The sequence below is a fragment of the Poecilia mexicana genome, unplaced genomic scaffold, assembly GCF_051168715.1.
Source record: "Poecilia mexicana isolate PSO_F unplaced genomic scaffold, ASM5116871v1 scaffold_4, whole genome shotgun sequence".
Lineage (NCBI taxonomy): Eukaryota > Metazoa > Chordata > Actinopteri > Cyprinodontiformes > Poeciliidae > Poecilia > Poecilia mexicana.
The window spans coordinates 8,098,407-8,113,255 of NW_028263373.1; the positions used below are offsets into that span (position 1 = coordinate 8,098,407).

At 39.4% G+C, this 14,849-nt stretch overlaps 1 protein-coding gene across 1 annotated transcript in view; it reads right to left on the reverse strand.

Annotated features, from left to right (window-relative positions):
- ncanb (neurocan b) overlaps positions 1-14,849 on the reverse strand; it is a 113,744-nt gene that overhangs the window by 84,461 nt on the left and 14,434 nt on the right. The window contains exons 3-6 of the mRNA XM_014999217.2: positions 12,386-12,615; positions 12,104-12,272; positions 5,020-5,194; positions 3,317-3,444 (exon numbers count right to left, since the gene is read on the reverse strand). Of these exons, the coding sequence (XP_014854703.2) occupies positions 3,317-3,444; positions 5,020-5,194; positions 12,104-12,272; positions 12,386-12,615 (702 nt within the window). The remainder of the gene's footprint in view (positions 1-3,316; positions 3,445-5,019; positions 5,195-12,103; positions 12,273-12,385; positions 12,616-14,849) is intronic.

Here is a 14,849-nt window from a genome sequence, read left to right on the forward strand (position 1 = left end):
AAAGTGAAATGAAATGACGGAGAACCAATTAAAAAGGAGACTGACTGTTAGAAATAGTTGCCATTATTGATGAAAATAGGCAAGAAAAAGAGAATGTTATGTCTGCAGATATGAAAATAATGCCTAAATCTAAGAAGAAAGAAAAAAAAAGGCTGCAGAGAAAAACACAACAACTTTGAAAAACCTCAGGATTTGTGAAAAGGATTACACACTCCATGTGAAAAAGCATGACTGTTTGGTTAATTCGTCTCTCAATCATGACCTTAGTTTTGAGAGTGAGCATGCGTCCTCGGTTGGTTGTCTTGTGTGTTTCTGTGTTGCTCTGTATTGGGCCAGGCAGCCTATCCAGGATGCAGCTCGCCTTTTGCCCTTTTACCTCCAGGTTTAAGCACCAGGCTCCAGCAACCCTTCAAAATTCAGTAGATATAATCAAATAGATGGATGCATATTTTTTCACAATGTTCTACTGAGTCACTTATTGAAGAAAAAAAAAAAAGATAATTAATTGAATCAGTCAACCTTTGCCTCCGTTGCATCTCGGTGGCATTCTACATATAAATAAAGCGTAAATAGCTTTAGAAAAGTCTGACCTTTCTCCATTACATTTGATGATACCTGCGGCTGAACCGCCTCATAATAAACGACCCAAATAAGCTCACGCACTGAGAAGGTCAGGCTGTGGTTTTAAAAGCCTGCTGCTGTATTAGTTGTTCTCCGGAGTACGACGGGGGAGGTCATTAAAGTACAGCAAGCATCTAATTTCAGTCTGGCGACTAAAATTAAATAAAATATCGAGGTGGATTATGTGCTGGGTTATTATTTGGTCTTTCAAAATTAGCACTGATGGCTCACTCAGGTCCGTGCAGACTGTTATATGGATCAGAAACGGGTTGCAGATAAAGTACTCTGAGAATATTTTAAAACTCCACTGTTTATGGTTTAAATTGCTTTTGGCAGAGAACTGGTTTTCTCACAGTTCTCTTTAGAGAAGTGAGAAAGGCAGTGGCCATCCTCCACCTGTTGTGGCGCCCAGCCAGGCAAATTTGAGGGCTACTACTATTTTTTTTTTCCTCTTACAACACAAACAATATTTAAAATCATGGAAAACAGTTCTGGTGAAAACATTAAAAGAGCAGGACCATAAAACTAAGACTGTTTTCAAAAGTACAGCTGATAAATTATAAGTGTCAGAGGATAAACTGTGGGTTGGTCACTTCGGCAGATTTAACCAGTTAATAACATGAACGCCTCGTGACAAATGAGTAATTCTGTGCTTGCTTTTGTGCCAAACTTTTTGTGTGCAAACACTGTGATCATTTCCCCTGAGGTTTTCAAAAAAATACAAATATTTGCAAAGTCTGAACTCCCGAAGCGAACAGAGTCTAATGTAAGAAAAAATAAGTGTAAATCGATCTTGCTTCTCATTATCTTCAGAGTTTGTTACACCTAATAGACCCATTTAAAATTTATAACAAATCTGAAACTTTGTAAATACCTGTTTGCGAGAAAAAGATATTTACTGCTGCGAGTGTCGAGCTTCTGGGAATGCAAATGCAGTTTACAGTGACAGGAAGTTTTGTGCGTTGTGCAAAATTAATGAAGACGTTGGAAAAAGGTTTGCACTACATCTCGCAGAGAAGCGAGCAAAACTAAACCTCCAACGCTGGATTTTAGCAGCTAAAATGCTGTTTACAGTTGTAATACACACGTATTAATTCGAATTCATTGAAGTCTGAAAATGTTTGAAGGAATTACTTCACAGACGGGTTTGAGCAGAACTATTTCACTGCGTGATTCTGGGGGAAAAATGGTAAAAAAAAAAACAGTTGAGAAGCTGCTGGTGGAGGAACAGGAGGAGGAAGGAGAATGGGAACGCAAGGCTAACCACAAACCAGAGAATAAGGAGACAAAACAAAACACCTGCAGCAGGAGGATATATTTATTTTGGTGGAGTTTTCCCCTCTGGAATGAACATTACACAAGGGAGGAGTTTAAGCGGCGACTCAGGAAGAAAAATAGTACGCTCTAAGCAGTAGCTGTAACTCTTTACATTTTTTTTTAAACTGTAACTATTGACTCGAAAGGGAAATAATGAAGGTGCCGTAGCTTCTCCTCCCATGAACAGTACAACTCAAATTGCTGTGCAAATATTGATGTTTACAGTAGGGAGAATCTGCAATACCGTTCTCTATGCCAACTTTAAATTATGTTAAGCAGGAGGAAAAGGGGAGAAATGAATAATCTAGCCCAGATTTAACAGTAAAGCCATATGAGAAGAAAATAAATAGAGGGTTACTAAAAACTCTCCTGTGTAACGTTTAGCAAAATATTGTGAAGTTGTTCAAAAATGAACACAAAGGCCTCCAGTTGTACTGAAAACCAAACAGTATTTTAGAGCCGTCAATCGGTTAGTCATTTCGAGGGGAATTTTTTCCCACTCAGTGGATCATTGCTGCAGCTTTCAGCATAAGCCAAGACAATTTTCCTAATTAGTGAAGGCACTGAACACTAATAGGTAGCATAACAATAACACTGGTAAAATTCCTAAAGCGGGGAAGATGTTAGGTGTTACAAAAAGTGTAAGAAGCATTTACAGAGGAAAATAAATGGCTGCATATTCAGCCGATGTAGAGTTAGACTTCAGTCGGTAATGGTCACTTCTGCTTCGACGTCGTTTTATATTTTTGCAATTTGGTAGCTTTGTATTTGACCACTTCTCTTATCAAAACAGGAACACACTGACTTGTGAGCAAGAGTAATTTGATCTGGAGCTGTAACTACACTGCAGAAGTGACACCGTTTAGTAGTTCTAGAATCTGGAGATTGGAAATCGCACAATGAAAGAAACGCTATGCTTCCTTTAGGAGACCACTGTTTAGTTAGGAATCAGTAATCCTCTAGTGTATGTTTACATGGACAATTATAAGTACTGAATCTTATATTAACGCAATATTTAGGCGATTCAAATTACTTTTACATGATTAGAAGGAAAACCACAAACACGAGGACAAACCTCATTACATTGCAGAGGCAAGTAAAGAAAAACAATCACACTTTTAAAAAAAACACACTACACTTTATGATGTCCCAGTTGTTATTAATCAAAGTCAACCCTAAACAGGTTGGTTTTACCCTCGATTTATAATATTTGGCTGTTTTGTAGTTTTCTAGAAGTTGAAGTTTGTTCCAGATTTATGGCACATAGAAGCTGAATGCTACTTCTCCATGCTTGGTTCTGGTTCTGTGGCTGGGAAAGCAGACCAGAACCAAAAGACCTGCTCGGATTAACTCAAATTAATGGCTTCCTGACTCTCACCTTGAAGTTTTTTTGCAAAGCAGTAGACATCAAACAGCTCATCGGGAGCCCTGCTGCCATAGTTACGAACACCGGGCGAGTCCTCCCGATCACCATAGCAGCCGGGCCGAGGCGACTGGATGGGGTACCTGCAGAGGAAACCAAGTGGAAGGAGCAAACATAGAGAGAGTTAAAGAAGAAAGAGCAAGATTTATATGGATTGGCCATGAAAAAAAGCAGCCGCAGACAGACCGAGTCCCCCAGGGATGGGTCCATGCTCCCGAGTAGAAGATGAAAACCCAGCAACACTTTTATCATTTTCTGCTCTGAATACAGTAAGTTTAAAGACATCTTCCCAAGGAAAAAAAAAAAAAAAACCCTCAAATTCCCAACCCTGACAGTAATACCACAGAGAGAAAAGTAAAAGCTATGTCCTGCCAAGAGCAGGATGTGTGCTGTATATTCCCTTAACTCGTTTTAACTGTTTTGTTTTTAGTTATATTTTACTTTCAAGTTATGCCTAAACCGTTTCTCATGTTGCGACATGTTCTGTAAAACGGCAGCAGAGAAACAGTGAGAGAAGGAGAGGCGAGAAGCAAAGCAGAGGGTAAAACAATCAGTAATTCCTGCAGCGACTCGGTATGCCTGAACAGCAGAAAGAAACGGCGATCCATACTGGGGCCAAACTTTTACACTTATTCCTCCAGAACATTGATTAAAAGATTGCAATAGGTATACAGGGACTTGTAAAAAAAAAAAGCATATAGAGTCAAATATACAGTGTGCACATAAAGTCTGTCCACGTGTGTGTACAAACATATATATATATATATATATATATATATATATATATATATATATATATATATATATATATATATGGTGTCTGTGGCTTCTGCTGCTCTATTTCTGCTTGTGGCTGAACAAACAACAATGGCTTTCTTTGTGTTTTTCCTCTTGGATTAATTGGACACCTCCCTCGTGGCTGATGTGCCATCAGAAACTCTTGAATCTGGACCAATTAGATGGCCAGCAAGTAAAAAACAGCAAGGCTGCAGGACTGAAGGAGCAACTGGGAAGAAAGAAGCGTCACTGCAAGGAGAAGCTGTCAGGAGGACAACAAACAGCGTTTCTGCCCGCCGAAGCAACAGTGATTTGGAATTAAAATGGAGATACGGGGAATTAGACAAGATCTCATTGGGAGTTTTTTTTTTTTTCTTGTTTTTTTTTCAGGGGATTTAACAAAAAATGGTAAAAAAAAAAATAAAGCACATGCGATCCTCCTTACAGGCAGCTCTAATGGTGCAGATGTAAATAACTCATTTTCCAGTCATCAAACAGGCAATCAGTTTCAATTCTGTTGCACGGTTTTAATTTAGAATTCACATATTTTGACAAGATAAGAAGTGAAGCTATTTGGAAGTTCTTAAAATATTCACTCACTGCAGAAAGCCTCGCAACTGAACTGATAGTCGAATATAGCTGTAGTGTGCATGAAGAGCATTCTATTCTGCCACTTGGATTCCAGACAATCGTATGCCTGGCTACATTTTCGCCGAAGGAGAAATAACAGAAAAAGACGATATGCTGCAGAGAGACTCGAGTATTTTTTTTTTCCCCCCATACTTATACAAACGTGTACAACACCTAAGTCCTCTTTTCCTACTATTCCATTTGCATAGACTTTGAAACTCTGCACAGGAGAGGAAATCTTTTTGCCTCACCTTACAGTCTGGTCTGCCAGCCAGCCGGCGTCACAGTTCTCATAGCCGTCGGCGAAGGTTGATTGCAACTGGCCGGGTGTTGCAATGGTGGCCGAGTTCTCTATGCACACCCTCTTGGCATCAGCGAAGGACAAGGCGTAGCGATCGTGAGGGGCCCGGTAGTGGAACACTACACCTGAGATATAAACAAAGATAATGCGTTAAAATTTTTGCATTAGCTCCCTGTACATCTCAGAATGTATTTTTAATTTCTTTTTAGTGGCTTTTAAATTGTCTTAATGGTCTTGGGCAATCATTTACTTGCAGACCCGCTACCCCCAGGCATTGGTCTATTAACAGGCCCAAGAATACCTAAGGAAATACCGCTCTCCAGTACTGTGACAGCCATCTGTGGAATAGTACGCTCTCTGAGTGCCACAGAGGATGTGGCTGATGTTTTGGCTGCGGTTCCTGAACCGGATCATCCGCGCTCAGTCCATCCACTTTCCACACATTTTAACAAAGGCACATTTCATTTTGTGGGTTTATTGTTTATAGTTCTGTGTAGCACTTTGACCTGCTTTATAAATAAAAGGGATCGATTGATGGACGAGACACAAGACACCGGAACAAGCAGGGAGAAAACAACGCAAATTTACGGCCTGAAAATCTCAGCACGTTTTATGAACAGCAGCCTGGCGCCATTAAAGCACGAGCACGTTCATCCGCGGAGGTAAACAGTGGAGCCCTCTAGCTCTAGTCATCATGTGTTGACATTGTTCCATCTGTGCAGGACAAACCGGCAGAGCTGGGGTTCAGCAACCTGCGTGTACTGTACATGTCTGATTTATACCAGGTCGTCGATCGGCTCAATAAAAAAAATAAAAAAATAAAAAATACATATGTTGCCCTTGGATACAGTGTGTAACAAGCAGTGGGGATATTTATCTTACTGCTTCAGCTCTACACACAGAGTCTCTGTGCTGAATTTTCCCTGCTTCTAAGTTCATGATGGAATGACAAGCAAGGCAAACAAAGGAACGGAGCAACAATGCTTTCTGTAGACTGGCACTCCTGCCAGGGTGTAAAATCCCCGTCACTCAGCGGCTGCTGGATGCGGGTACCAACAGCGCTGTCAGGTCGCATATTAAAGTCAGATGCATAGACGGAAAGCTTTCAGCAGGTATGTGCATTGAATTCTTAAAGGCAGTGACTCCTTAGCATTTTTACGAAAAGTATCACATTAGTGTTGCAGTCTGCTCTCTTAAAGGTAAAGGTAATTTTATTTGCAAAGCACATTTTCAGCAACAAGGCAATACAAAGTGCTTTACTCTTAAAATGAAACTATCAAACTTAGAAGTTTCACAGTCAGAAATCTAAATTTCAGGTTGGAAAACCAAAACGGCCGTCTTGCATATAAAACATAGGGATAGTTGGAGTGAAAAGAAAAATAAAATTTATTCAGACTTTTAGTAATTAGTATCTTGTTCGATCTTTTAGGCACCGTTGTATACAACCATATACGTGAATACAAATCAGAGAAATACATATTTAGTCTGGTCACACTGAGCACATCCATTTGAAAAACCCACAAATTTTAACCTTTGAACCGAAGCAGAGGTTTTTATGCTTTGATTGTATTCCTACATCAGCATGAGTTGTCTCACAATAAACATGGTATGATTTCAAAATAGCTAAAAATGTATGTCATGATTTATACCTCATATGCATGTTGATGTGCACTGATGGTCAGCTGGCTGATACATGGCTCCTATGTTTTGTTTTGTTTTTGTTATGAGTATCAAAAAGAGAAATCTTTTTTTTTATATGTTTTCAGTAAAAAATAAAAACACACAAACATTCAAGGCATGAAAAATGAAGGAGAGCCTCACAACACTTGCTACTGAAGCGTAGCTGTTTAATTATGAAAGTTGTTAAAGTATAAGCTGATTGGCAAACTGTTCTTTAAAAAAAAAAAAAAAAGATAACATAAGGCAATTACTTGTTCTTAAAACTATGACACCGTTAAATTGTAGTAAGAACGATAACAAGCAGTCCAAGTACCATTGTCGGAGCTTGTACCGCAGCGCACGAACCGAGGCTTCTGGGTACGCACAAATGCTGAAAAAGGGTGGTGAGAAAATGAAATTGACTAGAAGAAACTAGCTCAGCTGAACTGTGAAAGGTCCACACGTCCATCTACCAATCTCTGCCCGACATTCACACGCCCCTGAGGACCAGCCCGTGTCATGCAAGCTTGTGTGCTTTTGCCTCCTTTATCCTCTATGACTTTGTCTGGGAAAGTGAGAGATTCCATGTGAGACGGATGCCGAAGAGGCCGTTTAAGTATAAGAATAACACTACAGGCTTTAGTGCAAAAAAAAAAAAGCTAGCGCCGGTGTTTTGAACGTAAGATGCAAACAGAATTCTCCTCAGTCTCTGCAGACCGTCTGGCTTTTCGGTCATTCTCCTTCTCTTAGCTATATGGAGCATAAACCCTCTGAAATATCTCCTTTTTTTTTTCTTGCCCTTATTTTCATCCTCCAATCCCTTTGATTTGAGGCTGTGGGACTTTGTCCAAACAGAGATGCTAGTTTGCTCGTTAATATGTATGCAGGAGAGACAAATAACTTTCCTCTCAGTAAGAGGAAACCCTGTCCTGTTCCACAGGAGGGCTGAATGCCCAGCACCTTATGTCTATTTTTACTCTCAGCATCTTTGCACATCCTCACACGGTCTCTAAGGGGAAGAGCAGAGAGGCACCATATGTGACTGAATGATGCCCTCGTTTCAGCATGGTGAGTAGCTGGTACTCTTTGCCCCCCTGGCAGGGTGCAGCATCCTGGGCAAACTCTGTCATTGTTGGACGAAAAAAAAACAAAAAAAAAAAAAAACAAAACACGGTATTAATTTGTGAAAGCAGAAAAAGCAGACGCAGAATTTCAATTCAAGAGGACTCTGAAACAACAGGAATGAAACTTGGATCCAAAACATTAATTTTAGGGCGTAACTCTATGAAATATGCTCATCTGCTTTCTTGCTAAGAGTTAGGAGGCAAAACTGCTCTTGATTCTCGGAATAAAAACTGGAAATTAAACAGGACCTGCTTAATAACGTTTTTTTTTTGTTTTTTTTTTAAATGTGGAGCTTTAAAACTTATTAATTCTCATAGGAACTTATATATATTTTTTCCCGTTCTTAGCTTTATGACTTTATGAGAATGACAAAGACAGTCCAGTTTAAAATTAAAAGAAGAAAATAATGTAATTATCTCTAACATCATTCTTAGATATTAAATTGACTAGACTTTAATGCAATATGTCATGAAACAAATCACAATGAGAGCACATATGAATCTCTAATCACTCAAATAATTTTATTCCAACAAGCAGTAAGCTGTTGCTTTTTAATTAAGAATTATTATAGATTGTATTTACTGCTCAACAAATACTAAATAACTATTTAGGTTCAGATATAAATAAATTAAAATGTGCCACATTAGAATAAACAAATGTTATACTAAGTGACTACTAATAAGCTTCTTTAGATTTATAAAGTTATTGATTTTTTTTAATACAGACGGCTTCATAACGGCTTCAAGTCGATCAGTGTCTACTATTTATTCAAAAATGAGAAAAACAGCATAACATGATATTCAAGTGAGATGTCTGTTTGCCAAAAAGGTCCAAAAACAAAATTTCTACTAATAAAGTTGCATTTTTCCACACTGACAACAATTTAATCATTTGGAGGAATGGAAACAGAAACGAGACTGAATGTGTGGCACTCATTTTCTCCTTTCACTCCACTCTGTTTTTATTATTATAATTATTATTTTGTTTCGTAAGCAGTTATGGAGAATAGTGGTGAACAGATTCTCCACCAGCCCACCAATAACTGACCCAACGGGGAAACCGCTTTTTTTAACATCAGTGCAAAATTATTTTTAAACTTCTTTTTTGTTTTAAACACATCTACGAGGACTACTACTCTAAAATAAGAGCAAACACAATTATATATAGTTTAGAGTTGTATTTAAAGCGGCTCAAACTATTATGGAGAGTAGTACAAATATATTCAGAAAGCATTTCAGAGTTACATAATCTCTGCCTCTTGACTTATGTTAGTTGCATGTAGCCACTTACAAACCTAAAATGGATAAGAGAGAATGAATATGTGGGAGAAGAAAGTGAAGATTAAAAAATGAAACACAGTTCTGAGCATGAAATGAGTGGTGTGGAGTATTATGTAACGATACGGCCGAGCAGTATCAATACTTGCAAATGACCAATTTGATGCCTGAACAGAATTAGCGAGAAGGGTCGAGCGCTGTCACGTTGCAGGTCTTGCCAATAAAGACCAAACCGCAGAGACGGTTGCTCCTCACCGGCTTCATAAACGGTTTCATTCTGAACAAGAGGCAGTGATTGGCCAAGAGTTGCAGGACACAGGCTCTCAAAAGCATCATATTAGGGTTAATGAAGATGCTGCTATTTAAGAAGGGAGAACTGGGCTCTACGTCCCGCAGACAAAACCTAGAAAAATGGAAAACGGATAAGACACAATTGCCTGATTTCCCCGCATTGTAGTTCACGCGTTTTCCCTTAAGGGCAATTTATGGACAAGGAGAAAATGATGTTTGTGTTACTTAAAACAGTGGCTATTGTAGCATGCTGTGCCTCTCCAAAATAATAAGGTCACTGCATTTAGCGCTGGTGTTAGCTATATTTATACTAGCACAGTTTGCTCCAAGGTGTGCGGTTGCTCTGGTGATTATAGCAGCTTGCCATTAAACATAAACGTGCTTGAACTGGACAGAATGTGCCGACAGCTTTAAAGCTACAACACCTTAACAAAGTCTTTGAAACTCTCCAATCTATTACTAGCTAATTTGTTTAAAAAGAACCATACAAAGCTAAAGGTGAAGAACTAGTAGTACTTAAATAGCTCAGTGGGATAATGTTTAATGTTTCCAAGTGCCTTTCACCATTCCCCATCATCACACGTTCAGCAGGGACAGTAAACAACTGTAACGGCTGTATTAACCTCACATGGAAAACAGAGTTATTAGTATTCATAGCTGCAGACGTGGAAGACAAAGTGTTAACGCCGCCACCGAGTGCAGCAGAGATTTTGATAAGGAATGTTTTCTACAGATGAAACCAAGGTTCCTCAGGAAATACTCAGTGGTTTCAAATACTCGTCACAGAGAACCACTGAGAAAAAAAAATGCAGAAAAATGTTACAAGATTACACAGAATGTCAGATGTTTAGATAATCACGCACACGATCCAGTGCGCATGTGGTAATTGCATGGTTTAGGAAGCACAGATGTTCGTGAACTGTTAATAGAATATAATAGAAACAGTTAAAATTCATTCCACAGAAAAATCAATGAATTCATGAATACTGAAGTGCAAACAGGCCGGGGTCCACTGTACTCCCAAAGGTCTGAATGCCTGACTTTATGTATTAATGAACTTTAATAAAATTCCAGTCTTGATACATAGGCTTAAAGAGCTTAAAGATTTGAATCCGCCTTGCAGCTATAAGAGCAGTCTGCATGCCTTTATGCACCTGTGGCCATGGAAGTGATCGGAACAACCGAACTCAATAATTTGGAGGAGGGTCTCTGTACTATTGATAATCTAATGTTAGTTGAAGATGTTGTACCTCAAACTGGCATTTTAATAAACCCAACTCTTTATTTAGTATAGCCATAAATAAAACTAAGGCTCTGTTTACACAGAGTCGATCTTCAGTGGAAAACACTTGGCTCGTAGTAGACAGAAACATGCGTTTTCTAAATGAGGTGGTAGATAAGCCCATGCGCGTTTCGATAACGTGCTAAAATCACAGCGCCATATAGTGGCCTGGCATGACAACTACAGCTGACTCAAGGTGGTCTTGTCTAAACGTGGAACGTTTCTCCAACCATCATCCAAAAATTCCCACGGTTTCCAGGCGGTGATCTTGTATAAACGCAGCCCAAGTCGATGCAAGTGCAGAAATTTTTATTTTGAACAAAGAAGGTACTTTAAAACGAGGCAGCGTTTTACTCCATTGTTATGCGCAGCAAAGTCCTCACTGATCCTCTCTGAGTATCTGGGTTGATGAGTAATTATGAATAATCAATTAAGCAATTATAAATATCCAAAGAAATTACAGCTGCCGTAAATCAGCACCGTGTCTGTTGTTGAAGGCAGTCTTATCGATCAAGCCGCTGTATGTGAGACATCTAATTAATTTCGAAAGCAAAATCTTACAAACAGCAGCAAATAAAGGCTCAGAGAGCCTTTTAGTTCTTGCAAGGTGTCAATCGAACTGCTAGGATACAGAATTGATGATTCTTTTTATTCATGAGAATAAACTCAAGTTTTAGTATATTCTATAATCTAATATTCTTAGTGTTTGATATTAGTAGATTCTAGTCATTTTGATATGTGTAGATAATTATTTTTAGGTAAAGTGACTAGATAGAGAAGAAAATGAAATTAAATACATGAAGGAGAATTTGCTTAACTGATTAAACTGCAATTGAGTGGAAATGACAGTGAAGCTGATATGAGCCTTAAGACTTTGATTTTTCTCACGACCGTTTTGTTCTGTACTATAGGATTTCCAGATCAACAAAGGCATTACATACCCCGTCAAATAAAGTGTTACCAAAAACAATTTACACAGTTATACAAGTAAAAACAAATGGAAATAGTCACAATTATGTGCAGTTTCACAAATCCTTGAAAAGTCCTGAACGAGCACCACAGTGTGCTTCCAAGCTTCTCGGTTTTTTTCTTGTCACGCTTTTTGAAGTTCTTTCCGTTTATAATTAATTGTGTTCAGTTTATTAAATCGGTGCCAAATTGGAACAAATGTCTTTCAAAGCACTTTTTGAGAACCACATGTCCAGTTCAAGTCCAGTCAAACAAGAAATTAACTTTTTTGTGTGTTTGTCTTTTTAAATTCCAGCCTTTCGATCCGACCAGTGCGAAAAGAGCAATCTCATAAAAGTGTCCTGTTGTATCTGAGAGCAGCTTTTTATTTTAACCTCTTGGTCGCACCAACCTACAAACAACTGTTCAAATATAGATAACACTTTGTTTACCTGTGACCTCCAGTGGAACGGTGTCCTGCTCGTCGTTGATGCCCACCACAACTTCACAGCGATAAAGTCCAGAGTCACTGGACCGCAACCCGGTCAGAGCAAGGCTAGCGTTGTAGCGGTCCTTACTGTACCCAGGGAGCGACACACGACCCTGGAAGGCCTTTTTCACCTGAGAAATGTGGAGAAACAGTGAATAATAAAATAAAGGAAGCGATGATAACTGTGGAGGAAGACAGTTAATATCCAGCGAAGTGATTCATATTTTATTGGTCACTGTTGCACCTTGACCACGTTGTCTTTGGCCACCAGGACCGACTGCTCCTTCTGCAGGCCGTCGGAGCCTCTCTGACCCCAAACCTTGGTCCATTTGATCCTGGGGGGCTCGTGGAAAGAGCTGCCGCCGGGGCGAAGGGTGAAGAGGCAGGGGAGCAGCACCGTCTTGGACAGCTCCTCGGTAATGGTCTGATGAGTGACCTTCCGCATATTCACCACAGTGTCAGCGCTGGTTAAACCTGAGGAGAGCCGAGGGGGAAAGGGGAAGAGAGAAGAAGTGAGAGTAATCAATCCGCTCTCGTAAACGCGGCCACCGACCGCTATTTCTCATTACTCTGAAAAGGTTTCGGTTAATCGATTGGCGCGGCCACGACGTGTGATTTCCTTCCAGTTTCTTTAGTTCCATTACGGTCCTCCTGTTTGTGGAGTAAAAGCAAAGTAGTCGGAAACTCATTGGATGTCTTTGATGATTGTCAGTGATCTAGCAGAGCATTGTTGTTGCAGCTGACAGAACAAGTCAGGGAATAGGGAAAACGTCAAACATGCTTGATAAACCTTACATCACCCCTTGAATGTGCAGCACAAAATCAATACCAAACACCTCTTTGCCATTTAAAGCATTGCCTCCAAGAAGACAGTTAGTCGTAATATAACTTAACAAGATCTCCTATATGTCTGCATGTGCATTTATAACACATTATCAAAATGCTCTAATGTCTTGTTTGAAATAAAAGAATTGCATCATTTGCATTGCAGAGGTAAACACCTAACCTCTGATCCACGTGTGCTTGTTTATATTCAACGCACACAGTGATTTTTTGTCTTCTTTTTCTTCTTGCTCCCTTATCTTTTCCTGTTCTCTTTCCCGTTACATCTAAGAACAACATATAAGAAAAAGGCACTTTCTCTAAATTACGTCTCCACAAACCCCAGTGGCGGTACACGCAAGTTGAATCAGCTGACCGAGTTGTTAGCCACGCTGCTAGAGGCAGATCTGTCACTCAGTGGAGTGCTTTGGCATAATCCTCACTCCTTAGACTGACCCGCTGCGCAGACGACCCCAGAGTTACAGATTGATTAAAGTGCTGTCCTTTGGTCAACCTCAGGTAGACAATTTAGTTTTGGTGGATGTATCTCAAAATGTACCCGTTTCAACAACTGTTGCAGACTAAAGATGTAACTGAACTAAAACACTGACATTACCCTTATTTCATCCAAATTTGTTGAGATCTAATAAATCTCAACAAGTTTAGTTGTTGCATATTTTCGACACTCTTTGACCTGAAATGTAGTGCTATTTTCAGTTTGACTCGATTTATTTTGACTATTTTAAAGATAAGTGCACAGAGTCAAGCATGAAAACAAACATTCAAAACACATCAAAGCATAAAAAGAAAGAAAAGTAAGAAAATCTCAGAGCAGGTTTCAGACTTTGAGGGAACGTAGAGCTTCGAACTAAAGTTCTCGCATTGAAAACTTTAAATTATATATAACATTTTTTCTTTCCCTAAAGGAAATCTGATGCAGACATGGCAGAAACTCTATTCTTCTGTTTGCTTCTGAGAGTGGAGTCAGTAACGCGACGCCATGACACCACGGTGCCTCTCTGACCAACTACACACACATCAACGCTGAGAAACCCGACCGCAAAAATGAAGCGATGAGCCGAGATATTCTAAACAGCAGGTCCTGAACAGCTGAATTGAAACAACTAATTTAGAGCAGAGTTCTGCAGCAATAAACATAGTTTTTTTTTTATCATTATTATTATTTTAATAAATGACCTTAGGGTTAGATGTTCATTTAAAAACATTCCACTGGTCTCTTATGCAATTATATTGTCACATTGAATAAATATCAGAACAAAACCTGGGACTGCGTCGTAAAGAGCCTTCAGACATGATTTGTTGAGAATTGGCGCTGGAATCGAATTTCGACGACCGTCCAGAATGAACAAAATCACACCCTTTCATTGTTCTTTGCATTCAGCGGGAAAATGGTTAAATCTACACTTATAACGCGCTCCACAGAAAAGGGATCCGGCTTTCTGTTGTTGATCTTCACGGTCAAAACAATTCAAATTCAAACGTGGATCTGTCAAAAAAAAATAAAATAAAATAAAGCATCCCAGATACCGTATGCCCACTTGCTGTCTTGATCTCCCTGGCTTTCAGCCCCTCATCAGACAGTGTCATTGTGACAGCGGCCCTCACCGTGTTTGCCTCGCTCCGTCTTTTTTACATCCCAGTTAACATCTCTGACAGCTGGGTTATTCTCACAGGAGTGGTGTTGGAGCAGAAGCTGTCTGTCACAACTTCCACCCCTCGAAACAGCAAAGAGGAAACTTTTTTTTTATTTCTTTGTTTTTCTTTTCTTAGTTTCCCAATTTCTTTTAGAGACAGAGAGATGCAATCAGCATGTGCTGCTCTAGTTCTTTTCACTGTTTCTTTAATCTGGGTCTTCATTTCTTTGA